Source organism: Frieseomelitta varia, unplaced genomic scaffold, assembly GCF_011392965.1.
Source record: "Frieseomelitta varia isolate USP_RPSP 00005682 unplaced genomic scaffold, Fvar_1.2 scaffold_580, whole genome shotgun sequence".
Lineage (NCBI taxonomy): Eukaryota > Metazoa > Arthropoda > Insecta > Hymenoptera > Apidae > Frieseomelitta > Frieseomelitta varia.
This window is the reverse complement of record NW_025110346.1, coordinates 233968-250318: the sequence shown is the minus strand read 5'-3', so window position 1 is coordinate 250318 and position 16351 is coordinate 233968. Positions and strand designations below refer to the sequence as shown.

At 35.0% G+C, this 16351-nt stretch overlaps 4 protein-coding genes across 20 annotated transcripts in view; 2 read left to right on the top strand and 2 right to left on the bottom strand.

The window, feature by feature from the left end:
- Window positions 1-9623, bottom strand: part of LOC122534208 (glutamate-gated chloride channel alpha) — a 111877-nt gene extending 102254 nt beyond the window's left edge. For 3 of the 11 annotated variants that reach the window (XM_043664600.1, XM_043664601.1, XM_043664607.1), the window contains exon 1: window positions 9265-9623. The gene's annotated coding sequence lies outside the window, so the exon portion shown is untranslated. The remainder of the gene's footprint in view (window positions 1-9264) is intronic. The other 8 variants (XM_043664603.1, XM_043664611.1, XM_043664602.1 and 5 more) reach the window with 7 other exon arrangements.
- Window positions 1161-2729, top strand: LOC122534216 (trypsin 5G1-like). The gene is made up of 2 exons (XM_043664642.1): window positions 1161-1294; window positions 1933-2729. The coding sequence occupies exons 1-2, from the start codon at window positions 1249-1251 to the stop codon at window positions 2676-2678; spliced, it is 792 nt and encodes a 263-aa protein (XP_043520577.1). The 5' UTR covers window positions 1161-1248; the 3' UTR covers window positions 2679-2729.
- Window positions 9624-10139: 516 nt separating the features above from the next.
- LOC122534217 (trypsin-7-like) lies at window positions 10140-12353 on the top strand. Its single transcript, XM_043664643.1, has 6 exons — window positions 10140-10333; window positions 10634-10716; window positions 11003-11091; window positions 11165-11417; window positions 11830-11982; window positions 12059-12353. Exons 1-6 carry the CDS (start codon window positions 10285-10287, stop codon window positions 12212-12214), a joined length of 783 nt encoding a protein of 260 aa, XP_043520578.1. The 5' UTR covers window positions 10140-10284; the 3' UTR covers window positions 12215-12353.
- On the bottom strand, window positions 12212-15960 carry LOC122534211 (flavin-containing monooxygenase FMO GS-OX-like 2). Of its 7 annotated transcripts, none has more exons than XM_043664629.1 (7): window positions 15946-15960; window positions 13988-14218; window positions 13746-13887; window positions 13552-13685; window positions 13235-13438; window positions 12867-13152; window positions 12212-12690 (listed from the first exon to the last, which is right to left on the bottom strand). In XM_043664629.1, exons 2-7 carry the CDS (start codon window positions 14197-14199, stop codon window positions 12391-12393), a joined length of 1278 nt encoding a protein of 425 aa, XP_043520564.1. In that variant the 5' UTR covers window positions 14200-14218; window positions 15946-15960; the 3' UTR covers window positions 12212-12390. The 7 variants fall into 7 exon arrangements, with proteins under 7 accessions (XP_043520564.1, XP_043520562.1, XP_043520561.1 ...); XM_043664627.1 differs by lacking the exon at window positions 15946-15960 and adding an exon at window positions 15924-15941; XM_043664626.1 differs by lacking the exon at window positions 15946-15960 and adding an exon at window positions 15244-15415.
- Between the last annotated feature and the right edge of the window lie 391 nt (window positions 15961-16351).

Sequence of the window (16351 nt, the reverse complement as noted above, 5' to 3'; positions counted from 1 at the left end):
CCAAGGAAAATAAGCTTGCTTCTGAAGAATAAAAACAATAAAAAATCAAGTTACGATCGACCGTGACGACGATCTACGATAAGATTAATGAACATCTTACAATCACTATCGCTATCAATTCGTATTACGAATCAGTAAAACTGTTAGAATTTTAATACTGCCAACGCGAAAAAGATCAATAATTTGCGGAATGATTTTCTAAACTCTAATATAATTTTTATTTCATTCTTATTTGGTTGTTAGATTAATTTTATACTATAATACACTTTTTAAAAATGAAGATACATTTTTGGTAATTTACGAAAAACTTATGTGTTTTTGGAAGACTTTACGCTTGAGAAATAAAAAATCAACAAAACTGCTATGTTGTTATGCTCTTCTATGTATTTCTAGTGTTTAATATTGTAATCATAATCTCATGAATTGAATATATTAAAGTCATGTTTTTCCCAAATTTATATCAGTCACGTTTTTCTGTCATCCTTGTAGTGTCATTTCTATTACTATAGAATTAACAGTAGTTCCATATGTATTATAAACAATTTCAAACTATAGATTTAGATCTTGAGCAGATTTCTTGGAATTTATTTTTATATAATTCACCTCAAGTCTTTTCTATGGAAATTTTTCGAATTTAGAAAACCGTTAACGCATAATTATTATCAGACTGCGAATTTTTATGCATTTACGAATATAGTGAAAAAGTGTGAAAAATGCACATAACACACACAGAAATAGATAAAAAGATTGTCGATAAAAATATAAAAGTGCATAAATATATCCTCTCAGTCTGGCTATAATAATTTATTATCATTACATTTAACTGTAATTCTTGCAAATAGTTTTGACAAACTTTTGCTGGCTTATTTGCAATCCTGCGTGAATTTAAAATTTTGATCGATTAACCCCGCTCTGATACTTGTGAATGAGGATCAATATGTACACGTGAACATACTTTATCTTAATATTTACATTCAACGAGGTATATCGGTTACGTGGGCGAACAATATCGAATAAGGAAATGAAGAAAAGAGCTTACAGTCGAGACAATACGTTGATCGATTTCATATTAAATTCACAGAAAACAGATTAACGGATCAACTGATTTACGAATTCTTCGTTTTACGTTCCAAATCCATGTTATCGATATCTGTGCGAGATGTTCGTCGCCTATTGTTCATTTTCATATAAATAAACCACGAATTTTGGAGAAGGGCACACAAACGTTGGAGCTCATTCGAAAGCAAGATGTTCACACAACTGTGTTTGCTCGCCTTGTTGGCCGTAGCGGCAGGTAACTCGATATTACTCATTTACTTTTTAATATCAATGCTTATTTGTGAAATTGCATTTTGAAATGTTTGACAATTCACTTTACTGCAAAATATTTGATCGACTCACTTTTTGACGCTAGAACAAATTGTAACTGAAAATATATTTGGTTGAGGAAATCCCTCAATCTTTAGGGATTCAACATAGAATCTAGATTTTAGAGATTTAATATATAGTTAAAGAATCTAAAGAATTTAATTTTTTATGTTTGATATTAAAGTACCGTGTATTCTTCTAATTTTGCATTTGTTGTACCAAAATTAAAAACTGACTATTACGTGTTTACGAAAAAAAAAAAAAAAAAAAAAAAAAAGAAAAAATACTCAGTCATATCAAAGTATAGAATATTCTTTAGAATATATCACGTGTTTACAAAAAAAAAAATACTCAGTCATATCAAAGTATAGAATATTCTTCAGAATATATCACGTGTTTACAAAAAAAAGAAAAAAATACTCAGTCATATCAAAATATAGAATATATATTTTTACACGGAGCAGATCCCATTTTTTTTTTTTTTTTTCAATCGTGACCAAGGAAATGTGACAGTGATTTCGATGTGCAACTTGAACTGAGGACAAAACTTTATTATTTCCCCAGCGAATCCGTTCTTAAGGCCAGCCTTGAACCCGCTAAGCCCAACGGGACAAATCGTGGGTGGAACGGACGTGAAAATCGAAGAAGTGCCGCACCAAGTGCTTCTTCAAGCTCTTGGCTTCGGCTTTTGCGGCGGTAGCATCATCTCCGAGCAATGGGTGGTAACGGCTGGTCACTGCATGTCCTATCCAGCCGACTGGATCACCGTGGTAGCCGGGACAACGACTAAATCCTCCGGCGGAAGCAGCCACAAGGTAGAAGAGATAATCGTGCACGAGAAATACGTGACAAACATGTACGGTGTGCCAGAGAATGACGTGGCCGTTCTACGAGTTAAAACTCCCTTCCGTCTGGACAAAACTCGCCAGCCTATCAAGATATTCAAGCAGAACGAGGAGTCGGTCGCGGGAATTAGGGCGACCATCACCGGATGGGGTGCAACCCGGGAAGGTGGCAGCACCAGCGACGTTCTCCAATCTGTCGACGTCCCGATCGTGTCGAAGAGCTCCTGCAACGACGCCTACAAATCGTACGGGGGGCTGCCGGCCGGGCAGATTTGCGCCGCGGTGCCAAACGGGGGGAAAGACGCTTGCCAAGGTGATTCCGGCGGTCCCATGACCATCGGCGGACGTTTGGCCGGACTCGTGTCCTGGGGCTACGGCTGCGCCAGAGCAGGCTATCCTGGTGTTCACACAGAGGTCGCCGCCTTCAGCGATTGGATCGTCTCCAAGACCGGGGTTAAACCGTAAAACTTTCCCGTTGAAATCTCTGTATCAGTTCTGTTACGTCTATCAGTTCTATCTCGCGACTCTTTTCACTGTTTCCTGTTACACGGGCTGCTCGTAGAGCGCGGTCGGTTCAATAAAATTTTTTCTTTCTCTCTCTGAGGAGTATTCGAGTATTCGAGTTTCACAATTCCTCTTACCTTCGTTACGATTAAGCAGAGATCGCCTCTATAGTGATCTTCTGAAAAGGACAGAGTGAACTGATGCTTCCAATTACGATTCGTCGTTAATTTGTACACGCTAGAGAAATCCACATACAAGTCCGTGAACACATTGAACCTATTGTTAGCCGTGTTATCGTACATCGACGCGAGCAACAAAGCGACAATTCCCGCGAACCCGGTTAAAGTCGAAATTAATTCCCCCTTGGTGAAACCAACAGAGTCCCCGATTCAATCTCGGCTAATGCTCCAACCCTGTTCGATTTGTCCCGGGTTCGAGAAAAGTCACGGTGAAGCGTGACTTTCATTAACAAATTGCTAATTGTATCGTTCGAAACAACAGATAAAATGTGACTTTTATGGAATTCTCGCAGGTTTTCTCGGCTACGATTGCGCGAGAGAAGAACGATTAATAAAATTTCGTCGAGACGTTGGCCAAGTGAAACGAGAGACGTTGGTCCTCGAGACGATCGTTATCGACGAGGCTGAGCAACAGCAAGATCGCGCAATTAGCAGTTGATTTACACTATCGAGCGATCGAACTTTGCCAAAGTTGTTTTCGTCCCCCTGCCCAGCGACCCAACTGTCGTATCAAATCGATTTATTCACTTTTACCTTTAATTTGCACATCTTTTGTCTAACATGCACAACGAACGAAGATCGTAGCTGTAGAAAACGTGATAAATCGTCTTTTACGGAGGTGCAAAAGTTTAGTAAGTCGTCAAGTAATTTCACACGACGAAATTATCTTTTCAAATTATTCCTACTTTATTTATAAAATAAATCAGGAACTCGGAGAATCGACAAAAACGTACTCGTCACATATTACTCCCGTTGTAGAATTTTTATATAGGGCCAGAAATTTGTTCCCACTTCTTTTTTTTTTTTTTTTAATAAAACATCAAAATATAAGAAAAAGCTAATTTAAATTAAATTTAAATATAAAAAAAACTTTAATAAAACATCAAAATATAAGAAAAAGCTAATTTTATTAATTTCAAATTAAACTTTAGTCGAAATGTTTAAATAAAAGGATTAAAATTAAAAAATGAAAATATTACGGATTCATTTTAGTAGGAAGTGACTTTTGGCCCACTCTATGTAAACATGCTTTTGTGCATTGTTGATGATTTAAAAAAGAAGAAAGAGGAGAGATATTCAATGGACAGTTTCCAAAATTTTGTCACTGATATCAGACAGTTTGATTGCACAATTAAATTTTAGCAGAAAACTTTTTTACCATTTAGCGATTTGCATGAGCGATGCGTTATAAGTGCGAACACGTGATTAATAGAGTGTGGGAAAATCGCTGTTGGCTGGCGTCCGACCGCGCGAATCAGTGCCATAAACTTGAATCGCGTCACAGATGCCTTTAACCCATATAAAAGTAGAACTCGTCCCTGTGTCAACAAAACTTACAACATTCAAAGACTCAACCCTAACCTAAATCTAATTCACGCGGAAAAAGACTGACAGTGACTCACCTCGATAGATTGCAATTGATTAGATTACAAATTTATAAAAAAAAAAAAATTAATACAAAAATTTTAATACAACTGAAGAAATAAGGCTAATGTAGAGGTTGTATTCTACAGGGTGAGCCAAAAATCACTTCCTACTAAAATAAATCCAATTTTTTCATTGCATATTCCTTTTTAATTTTTTAATTTTTGTTTTTTATATCTTCATGTTTCATTAAAAAAAAAAAAAACAAAAAAAAAAAAAATAGATGAGAAGAAACTTTCGACCCACCCTGCACCCTTTGAATATTTTATATATTTTCCTATATGTTAATTAATTCTGTCTTAAAATTTTTCATAAAATTCGCAACGTATGCAATCATTCAGATCAGATCATATAGATCGATACTTTTGGTGTCTCGCATTTCTATCCTATTTGATATTCGATAGGAGTCCAACTCCTCTATAAGAATCCAAAATTTTAGGGTAGTTTCGTAGTGTATTATTACATTGTAAGTGCACTCGTGTCTAACAACTCGACGACGTCCTCACGGACCGTGCATCAATGTGCATCGTTTCGGTGTCACTTTATATGCACAGCGGTGGACGTTGGAATTTCGCCAGCAAGAATGAAACTTTCCCAAATCCTTTGCAAATTCTACCTCCTATCCCAACGAAGTCACTAATCGGATCAGAAATTGAGAAAATTCCCTGCGCAACCCTCGAGTCCTCCTCGATATATCTCGATATTTTCTCTCGTTCCTCGTTTCTTTTCTTTTTTTTCTCTTTCTCTCTCTCTCGCAAAAGTGAATCGCTTTAACTCACGTGTCCGACTACATACACAGACGTATCTCGAATATCCGTCAACCTGTCGCTTGTCCGCGTTTATCCGAATGATCGATCGTTCGAAAGTTCGACGAACGAAAGAAAGAAGACAAGAAACGCAAACAGCCGAACGCACGAACAAGGACCAGTCGATAAATTATTTTTAGAACGTTTGCTCGGCCAACGTGGAATTAACGATCGAACCTGGCAAACGAGGACGATACGATCGAGGTCAGTAGCGATTACCCTGCAAGGAAACAATACGTTTACCTTGAACATTGGATCTCGCCTGCGGCGGCCCTTTAGCTACGAAGGATATCCTAACGTATCTCGCGCGAAAAGGATTCTCTCTCTCGGTTACCACTCCCTCGATAAACTCGATTGAATACAATATACCGGGGGTTCCACCCTTTATAATAAACAGACTCACATAATCACTAAAGTAAAGGTATTTGGGAGAGGTAGCTTTACATTTGGAAAACTTTTATATTTATATTTATATTGTATGTTGGTGCTGTGACAAGACACAATTATATAGATAAATTTTGATAAGATAGAGGGAGTTCCACCCTTTATAATAAATAGAACCTGCCATATAATGACTAAAGTAAAAGTATTTGGGAGAGGTGGCTTTACAAAGATACTTTTGGAAAACTTTCATATTTATATTTATATTGTATGTTGATGCTGTGACAAGACACAATTATATAGATAAAGTTTGATAGAATACGGGGATTCCACCTTTTATAATAAATAGAACCTGCCACATAATGACTAAAGTAAAAGTATTTGGGAGAGGTAGCTTTACAAAGATACATTTGGAAAACTTTCATATTTGTATTTATATTGTATGTTAGTGCTGTGACAAGGCACAATTATATAGATAAAGTTTGATAGCAATCTGAAAATATGTATGGAAATTACAAGATACTTGTTGAAAGTTTGTAAGTATCTATTGTAATTTATCTATTGCACTTATTGTAATTTCAATAGGAAAATTCTCGGATTTTTCAAATATTACACGCATTTCATGAAAGTGGCTCGCATTGCATTTCAAAAATGTCATGGCTCAAGCGTTTTGCGCGACGAACACGTGAAAACCGTCAAACGGAAATTTCGAGGATAAAAGATGGAAATTTAAAAAAAATAACGTTTGGCCATTGTTTTCTAAAATCTGTCCCTTTTGTGGCTGTAGTAAATGGTTTTTTTTTTTTTGTTTTACGAACTATACAATGTATAACGTCAAGAGAATATCTGAAGGAAATTTCGAAAAAAAAGACTAGAAAAAAAGAATAGAACTAGAGTTCAATATAATATCAAAAAAAAAAAAAACTTTCCAAAATCTCATCCTCTTCGAATAAGAAAACAATCACCCTTTGACCAGAGAATCACGATCAAAATCTTTCAATATCGTTAAACTCTATACGTCCCTTCTACAGGAAAATTCAATCATCTCATTGACCGTTAAGCATGATAATTTAGCACACACTTTTAATCGATATTTATAGAAGTCTCTCAATATTTATAGGCCGACCGACTTGATATTTATAAAGCCGATGCGAGTGGCTCGACAATTGAAAAGGGGGAGGAAATGGGGAGAGACAAGAGAGAAAGAAAAAAGAAAGGCAGAAGATTTTTCTCTTCGTTATAAAAAATGTACGAATATCCGGCAACTTTTGTCCCCCACATGATTACCTCTGATTTAATTTCTGTTCCCGGCAGAATCAGAGACGACATCAGGAGGAAATGTTAGTTTGGCCACCCGGAGAGAGCGCGTGAACTTTTGACCCCGACTCTAGAAACGCGTGCCAGCCTCGCTCGGGCTAGGTTGCTCGAAACAATCCTGTTCGCCCTCTAAAGACAGCAGCAATTGCTGTCTTAATCTTAACTTATTGACCGAACGATCGTCGAAATATTTTGCATGGTAAAATCATCGGACGATTCTTAAGATTTTAAAAGGAAATCTCGTTGAATTCAATTCGCCGAATCGGACGCATCGCTCGAAATGTTTTTCTCCATTTCCCCGCGAACGGATTCGATATCTGGTCGTATCATCGACGATGCAAAGGCGATTTCGTTCATGAGGCCGTAACACACGTAAGACACCGATGAAATCGACAAGCTGTATATGCATAAATGAATATGCATGCAGGCGGGAACATCGACGACTCACTTGAAAGCATCATCTTTGAAAACGTAATTAACCGCATACGTGCTTAATACCGAAGGAAGCGAGGCCTGCGTGGCTCGAGCGTCCTCGGGCATCCTCGAGCATCCTCGAGCGTCCTCGAGCGCAGCTCGATCGCATGTTTTATAAAACTGCAAATACAAAGTGTGTCCGTCGACCTTCGGTGCTACATCTACTTGCGCTATTATCGCGCTTGTTAACTCCTATCCTGCCTGTATGCACATCATGGTCTTTTTTTCCCCCGGAGAAAAATTCCAAAAGCTTCTCCAGAACCCTTGAAAAAATTCTTTTTCGCCCGATACCGCGCGACCGAACGTTCTTCGTTAACAACAAATAGATCGCGGATCTTCTGCATTCACGGATAATCGAAAATATGTGGCACGGTAATGGCGAAAATATAAAAAAATGTGCAAAGAAATCGCAGAAGAATCGTGTGATTTTTACGAACCCACTTTCAATTGTATAAACACGATAAAAAATGGATATATATTAATTTTCTCGTCAGTCAAAATTTCAATTTCTGAAACTGAACATCGATGAGGCTTTGCTTAACGCGTTATATTTTAGAGCAAAATTATGACAATTATCGCGAGATTTGCAGCATTCGTTAGTTCCGTAATCAGTAATGATTAAGGTTAATCCTATAGTAATTCGTTAACCCAAACCTAACCCCAATTAACAGTGCACGAATATATAGAATGGACGAAATACAATCGTAATATTTAGTTTATAAATCTCTGCCTGTAGATCTTACTCTTTTAGTTGCATTCATAAAACTATAAATTTACCTAAACTATCTTTAATTATTTCATTTACATAAATATCTTTCATTTAATTACATTAATTTAATTTACACAAATATCTTTAACTAATGTTAAAAAGCACAAGTAATTAACAATCACTTCAAATTCGTTTCATCGAGATGTGAAACAAGGTTGCGACGTCGATGTCAGTTACATCGTGTAAGTATGGCACCGAGAAAGGGTGTCGTAACCTAAGAGAAAATCCTTCGACGCTACAACCTCGTCTGTTTGCTCCACATCACGATCGTGCTCGCGTCCGATCATTTCAGGTTAATCGTTCGATCGATTTATCCCTAACAGAAATGCCACTGTCACGACGTTTGGGATTTATCCAGAGGAGGAAACAAACACGTCAAAAAGCCCAGAGTGACGCTTAGCTGGTGTTATTTTTGGCACCGAATATCCCACGGATGAAAATGCGATCGGAATCGTATCTCGTAAAATTCGCGTATCCTCGCGTTTTTGACGGCAAGAATTTTGAAGCACGATCTTTACGACACGTAACGGAACAGGAATCTCGCGCTGAAAACTCCGAATACGAACGTTTAACATTCAATAAACAATTCGATAAGTATCGATCCAATATGGCGGATCAATGGGCGAACGGGCGAAACGAAAGATTTGGATCGAAAGATTTCCTTCCGTTGCGATTGAATCCGATCGAATTCAACCGGATTCGATCAACTAGTTCGGCTAGTTTCGAAATTTTATTTCAATTGCTTCTGTGCAATTAACACATTACACTCTACGAGCTTGCGCAAAACATGGTCAATAAACAGCGTCAACATTAAGACGGTAAAATATTCGTGTGTCATCTATCTACGGTCAAACGTCTCGTGTTTATTTAAGTAAGAACGAGCAACGGGCTCGAACATGCTATATTTATGTTCGCGTTATGAAACGCCTCACATTCAAAAAAAAAAAGAAAAAAAGAAGAAAAAAAGACGCAGCTCGAACGAAAAGGCAAGTCAACTTTTTTGTTCGCGTGAATCGTAGAATCGTAACGATTATTGATCTAGCGAGTGTTCGCGCTCTCTCGAATAGAAAATTGCTTTAAAAAAGTCACAAGTTATGTCACGAAATACAAATTTGGCGCACGATCAAAAGACTCACCGAAACGATGCTCTCTCTCTCTCTCTCTCTCTCTCTCTCTCTCTCTCTCTCTTTCTATCTGGTAATGCCGCTGTCCGTTTAGATACCCGCCCGCTGACTCGTCAACTTGATCCGGAAATTAACCTAACCGCCGAACTGTCGGATCGGGGAGGTACCGCACTGACAACGAGATACTCGCGCGGGACATCCGAGACCAGGCCCGAAATGAAACACACAGTCGAAAGGTAAACGTAGATGGACGTGTATGCGGCAAATAATCGCGCAGAAAGACGTCAATAAAGACATACACCCGACCGCGAGAACTTTCAGACTGAGGGTTGTTTCGGCGCGACACTACCGCACTGCCACCCCTCGACCAGCCGGCTCACTAGACGTCAGACCGCCGCACCGCCGAACTAACACGAACCAACCAAACTACAAACCATGACGTACCTACTCTGCCAGCTATTGTTTCGTAAAACGATTGGCTTGAATCGCGCTTTATAAACCCCGCTTTGACACCCTTTGCAACTGTTCACGCTTCGTTTCTTTAAAAGCCAGCTGCACTTATTAAACAGCCGCTGTTACGCTTCTTTGAGATTAATTTCCTTCGGATGTTCACATCGAGGGATTGTCGTAATTGATCGCTTATATGTGTATATATATATATGTATGTATGTATATATATATATATATATATGTACACTGACAGATAACGAATGTTAATTATTACACAATGTACTTTAATAAAATAAGAGAATTATGTATATCGAAAGATATAAATCTGTTTCAATGAATATCGTTCGTAATTGTACGTCTGTTTTCGGACGAATTTACGCAAGCAGTTGCAGCATTTATTGTATGCACGTAATTTCACGATAACGATACCGCTCGCCGCTCGCAGGTAATTTTGTACCCGGCAATTATGTTGGAAGCGTTCCATCTTTCGATAAGTGGCAAGGATAAATTGCGAAATCGACGCGTAAAATTCATTTCGTCGTTTTGAATAAAGCTGAAACCGCTACGGATGAACTTCGCCCGATGATGGACGAATTTCTTTTCTCTGCGATTTCCCTTCTACTTCTCGGACGTAAGTATGCGATATGTTTCTCCAGTGTCTCGAACAAGTAGAACAGATTGACATTTACATTACGATTGAAAAAGCTTCTTCCATTTATAAACTTTTTATGCGTGTTTTCTTATACGTTTGTATCATTTTATGTAAATACTATATTTATATACTTTCACATATACATACGTACTTAGTATAATAGTGTAGCGTGATTACGTCGATTTTTGAAAACAAACATGCAATAATAAAGTTTTCAATTATCATCGATTAATTACGTATGTTAATACGTAAGAGGCGTACATTTTTGAACATCTTTAGTGAAGACGAATGGACTGGCACTACCACGTGTAGATCGAATCGTTGATGGTGAATATATCAGTATCACGAAGGTCTCGTACATGGTAAGTGATTGTACAAAATATATGAAGTATCCACGGGAAAAAAAGAGTCAAGGAAACAAAAATTTATTTTTCAACATATAATGTCACAACTTTGTGTTTTCTCCGCTTTATCTCAAAATAAATGTGAAACTCGGCGAACTTTAATTTGCAATACGACGTAGCATGCAAAAAGATATCGATCTTTGCAATTTGTTGAAATTTTTCCGTAAACCCTTCATACATTGACAACTTTTACGAAACTTCACGAAACTTGCGTACCTAGTAATGAAATGATTATCTGTGATAGTTATCGTTAAGTGTAAATAGTGAATATACCTGTGGTGCTGCTATTATCAATGAGGATTGGGCAGTAACTGCTGCTCATTGTATTATTCTGTAAGTAATAAGACTCTTTCCGAGATTGAATCTTGATTTTCTTTCATATGTTTAATATACATTCGGTTCATAGGTTTGTCAATGATTCCGTTTCGATAAACATCCGCAGTGGATCTAACAAATACGATACTGGCGGAGTTGTTCATAATGTAACAACGCTTCTTTATCACGAAAAATACAACGAGCTTAATAACGATTACGATATTGGATTATTGAAGGTATCTCCACCGTTCAAATTTAACAATGCTACACAGCCTGTCAAGTTACCTGGAAATGAATCTATTTACACAAGTTGGGCTTCAATTGCAGGGTGGGGCTATTTTATCGTAAGTCTTTGTTCATAGAAAGTATAGTTCGATGCTACTAACTGTTAACCGGGTCATTCTTTAAGCTGTAAAGGAAAGACGAGTTAATGCGTCTCTCGAATTGTTAATCTCTTGAATACAGTAATATTTTTAGTCAAACATTCTACGTTCTATCACGTTATCTTTTGTTAAAAATGAATTATATCGTAGATTATCATTGAACGGATTTATGAAAATTAATAAACTTTTAATGTTTGATTAAAATAAGAGATAATCCAGTTGAGCAAAAATTTCTATAATCAACAAAATTGAAAATTAACAAGTCAATAAGTAATAATCGTTTGATACGTTTTATTTTTAAATGAAATGACAAGTAGAAAAATGAGGGATCACTAAGAAATTATGTATTGCGTTGAACAGATTGAACTTTTAGGATATCAAGCCGATATTGTCAAAAGATCTGAAATACGTTACTGTGCCGAAAGTGACTAAAAAACAATGCAGGAATGACTACGAAGGCAGATATGAAGTAACAGAGCATCAAGTTTGTTATGGATTTTCGCAAGGGGGAAAAGATGCGTGCAAGGTTACAATTCATTTGATAATAATCAGAAATTTATTTTAATGGTCACAATAACTTACTCTAAGTTGGTTTCTCATAGGGTGATTCTGGTAGTCCATTGGTTAACAGGGACAATATCATAATCGGTATAACTTCGTGGGGCGACGATTGCGGTCAACCATACTCACCTGGTGTCTATACCGACGTTATCGATCTAGTAGATTGGATTAAAAGTAAAACTATGTCAACTTTATAAATTGCTCAATAATTTTAATTAATCTGGTCCGTGCTATCGAAAGCCACAACGAAATCAGAAGTTCTGAAGCGGTCCAGCGAATTAATCATTTGTTATTGACTTTGTACAAAATCAATATCGTTATTAAATACAATACTACAAAAGATTTATAAAACTGTACTGTTACACTTAACACTTTAATTCGGTATAACTAGTTCAACGCTTTCTTCATCTTCGGATATTACAAATCTGGCCCTCTTGTAGTTCAAGAGGTTCGCTTTCCTATGCGCTGACCACGCTTCGTATCCAAGTTTGTAGAATTTTGGCAAACGATCGAAACCTCCAGCATCAGCTAATGAATTATTGTAATCCCATTGCTTGTCCATTAGTTTATGCGCATGCCTTTTTTTCGATGTTTTCAACTTCGAGTTCTCCAACATAATTAATTTTGTCGGTAGGCTTGCTCTTTTCTCTAATAGTGCAAGGAAATACTGTATCTGAAAAATTGATATTTGCACACCCGCTAGTCGCACGATCAATGGTATTTAACCCATTAAGGACCAATTTTTTATTTTCAAAGAATTCTAAATTTACACGTTACTTCACTAATTGGTCTTTAATGGATGTACGTTTGTAATTTTAATATAGTATTTAATATATCAATATACATTACTTGCATATGAAACATAGGAAATGGAACAACCACAGTAGGCACTCCAACAATACACATCGTAGGATGGTCAATATTGATTAAATGTTTGTATAAAGGAGTTATAAAATTATCATCCACTCGAATTCCACAGTTTTCGTCTAAAAATGGAAAACTATACCGGTATCCTGTACAAAACATAAATACGTCCGCCGTGACGGAACTTTGATCTTTTAAAAAAATTTTTCCTTCCTCTATCTTCTCCACGCCTAACACCTCAATTATATTTGATGGTAAAGAACTATTTAACCTAAATATATTGAAAACATGTCGCTTCAATTTGTCAACTGAGGATCAATTAATTAGTTATATCTGAAAATCATTGGAAATACCTTTCATTATTATGGCTTAAATATATTCGAATTGCGTGGTTAGCCAAATCAAGAGCGATATCGACTCCAGAAGCAGCTGCTCCCAAAATTAAAACGCTCTTACCAGAAAAATCTTCCGGTTTCCGATATGAATGACTGTGTACTATCACACCAGGAAATTTTTCGATTCCAGGTATCTTTGGCATATAAGGATCAAAATAGTGTCTAAATTAATACAATTGAAACGAAATTAACAAAACAACGTAACTTAAAAGAAAATTAAATAAGAGCGAAACTCATGAATCGTTGCGATGTTTAATACTAAGGAAGGAACGTACCCGTTACAAATCATTATAACATTAAAAATAATTTCTTTCTCTTCTTTTGTTTTCATAATTTTTGTTCGCACAGCCCATTCCTCTTCACCTTCAGCTGACACTTGCAATCGAACGGATTCTATTCTTGTCCCAAACTATAACATTAAACCTTTTGTAACGAATCGTTAAGAATTTTCACGCTTGAAAATTGATACCTGAATGTATTTAAATAAATCAAAATGATCCGCGTAATTCTGTAAATAAGATCGAACTTCCTGGTGTGACACGCAACAAGGTTCTACAGCATTCAGTCTCTGATAGTCAGGAAAATTCATAATTTTCGCTGGTAAATTAGTTCTGCAATCCAATGCAATTTTGTTTTAAATTTTAACACCGCACAATAAACAAAAAAATAACATAAAACTTAAGTTAAATCACTTAAAGCACAAAATTAAACCTTAAATCGCGGTACATGCTCGAATGAACAGGCAAACCATTTTCGTCAACTTCAGTTGCTTCTTTATAAACCCACGTGCCACCGATATTATTTGTTTGCTCGAAAACTTTCAATTCGAAATTCAAATTTGGCGCAAAGTGTCTGGCTGCGCAGAGTCCAGCTGCGCCGGCTCCTATTACGCACACCTTTTTCCTTCTCATTATCTCAGCCATTTGCTGGTTCGTACGTAACCTGTGTAAACAAAATTAATCAGTGTTATCGAAAACAGCAAATAAAAAACAATAAAGTGTTTAGAAAGTTATTTTACGATTAATTGAAGCACTTTATCTATAAGTTTCTATAATAACAAATATTTCAATTTTAGTAATACGCAATATAGAGTTCCTTTGAAAACAAAAAACATATTTATACATATTTACGTTAAAAAACGAATAGTCGAAAAAATTTGTGTACGCATTTGTTAAATTAGTTTAAAACGTTATCTTGTGAACACGAAATAGCTTTCACCAAATGTTTGATAACCGCTTAGCATTTACGCTTTATTATATATTTAAATGACGGTAAATCGTAGTTACCAATATAAATATAAAAAATATTTTACTCTTACGACAACGTATTAAAATTACAGCTTTCACTTACGCGATTCCTATTTTATATCCTTCGAAAAAAATGAATAGAGTAATTTAAACAAGGATGAAAACGGAAAAAGCAAAAAACCACATGCTTATCAGTCGAATTGTGTCGTAGTTTTGCCAAACAATCATGCGGTTGATAGATAACTTTTCTGATAAAATTTTCACAATCTATAAATAGAGATACATATCTTGTTAAAATAGTTTGTGCGATATAGATTACCAGTCAACTATATTGTTTTTATTTTTATTTATTTTAACTCCGAACTCGTACATTCTTACTAAAAATTTAATAAGAAAACTTACGCGTATCAATTTTTTCATTAGATGTGTATTTTTTCATAAAAAAGAAACAAAAAAAAATTCTTGTTGAAAATCAAAAAAATTTACATTTTCTTTGAGTTTTATAACACATTCTTATTTACACTCATTGTCAATAAAATCAATCATAAAAGAATCGATTTCAAAATCGTATTTTTTATTGTTCTTTTCTTTCTTTTTTGTCTCCATATATTTATTTATCTATGTTTGATCTTTTCTACAATAATATCTTTTGTTGTTGTTATTTTACTAGAAAGAAGAAAAATGACGAAGTAATACAATAATATATTGCAGTCGACATACCTATAATTTCGTTAGAAAATATGATGATACCACAAGTTTTATAAAATAAATGATGCTTAATTCGTAAAATTTGTATTTCTACATGTGTTCGTTTTCAGATGATCCACAAATCTTTTGATTTTCTTCATTTTCCAATGTAATAATCAGTAAAATATTTGAATATGTTTCAAAAGGAAATATCTTGTAATTTCAATAAAGTGAGCGCAAAAACTTGAACAACACATTAGTAATAGATTTCTTTTAGATTTCTTATCAATTAAACGATAATAGTAGTAATAATAATAATTGTTTATTATAAAACAATGATAAATGATAAAAACATTCTTCTGGGAACACCTAACACTCGTTATGCTACGTAATATGTATGTATGTGTATACATAGATAGAAAGCATATTATTGGTTGTATTCAATCCAATATATGTGTATATAAATATATAAATTTTTGAATATTACTTTTTCTTCTATATATAATATATAATATATTTTCAAACTGCATAAATTTCTTATTTATTTCAAATAGTAGTATTACACATAACCTATGTATTTGAACCTATTGAAATTTGACGTTTCTTATATCACAGATAAAATAATTCTGAGGAGTAAAAAGTATAGAAGTATAAATATATTCATAATTTATTTTTTTTTTTACATTATATATGAAATATTAATTTATCTTAACCTATTACAAGATAAGACATAACCTCTGAAATTTGACGTTTCTTGTACCATAGACAAAATAATACTAAGAAATGGCTAAGAAGTATAATTATGTATATTAAATTTATAATTTACTTTCTTGTATCAATTGCAGTTAATCTACTACATTATTATGATAAGAGTCTAGAATAAAATTAAATTATCACTAAAACATGAGATTTTAATAAAAATGGTCTGAGCAATTTTATAAGGATTTTAATATTGCATATGTTGTCAAAAAGAATAAAATATTTAATAGTATAAAAATATACTTTTGAAAATTATGATAAGAAAAATTAGGACCAACATATATTATCTAGTTACTGTATTTATTCTCTATATTTCTTATTTCACCTCTTAATCTTAGTTATAGTCTGTAATTTTACTACATATGTATGCTTCTTAAAGTTT

Excerpts from the sequence above, each read along its gene's own strand:
- LOC122534216 (XM_043664642.1), top strand. The coding sequence starts at position 1,249 with ATGTTCACACAACTGTGTTTGCTCGCCTTGTTGGCCGTAGCGGCAG. Across the intron at positions 1,295-1,932 it reads CTTGTTGGCCGTAGCGGCAG|CGAATCCGTTCTTAAGGCCA; the intron begins GTAACTCGATAT and ends TTATTTCCCCAG.
- LOC122534211 (XM_043664623.1), bottom strand. The coding sequence starts at position 14,444 with ATGCGTACACAAATTTTTTCGACTATTCGTTTTTTAAC. Across the intron at positions 14,219-14,406 it reads TCGACTATTCGTTTTTTAAC|GTTACGTACGAACCAGCAAA; the intron begins GTAAATATGTAT and ends TTGTTTACACAG. Across the intron at positions 13,153-13,234 it reads TTAAGCCATAATAATGAAAG|GTTAAATAGTTCTTTACCAT; the intron begins GTATTTCCAATG and ends CAATATATTTAG.
- LOC122534217 (XM_043664643.1), top strand. The coding sequence starts at position 10,285 with ATGATGGACGAATTTCTTTTCTCTGCGATTTCCCTTCTACTTCTCGGA. Across the intron at positions 10,334-10,633 it reads TTCCCTTCTACTTCTCGGAC|TGAAGACGAATGGACTGGCA; the intron begins GTAAGTATGCGA and ends GAACATCTTTAG. Across the intron at positions 11,092-11,164 it reads GCTGCTCATTGTATTATTCT|GTTTGTCAATGATTCCGTTT; the intron begins GTAAGTAATAAG and ends TTCGGTTCATAG.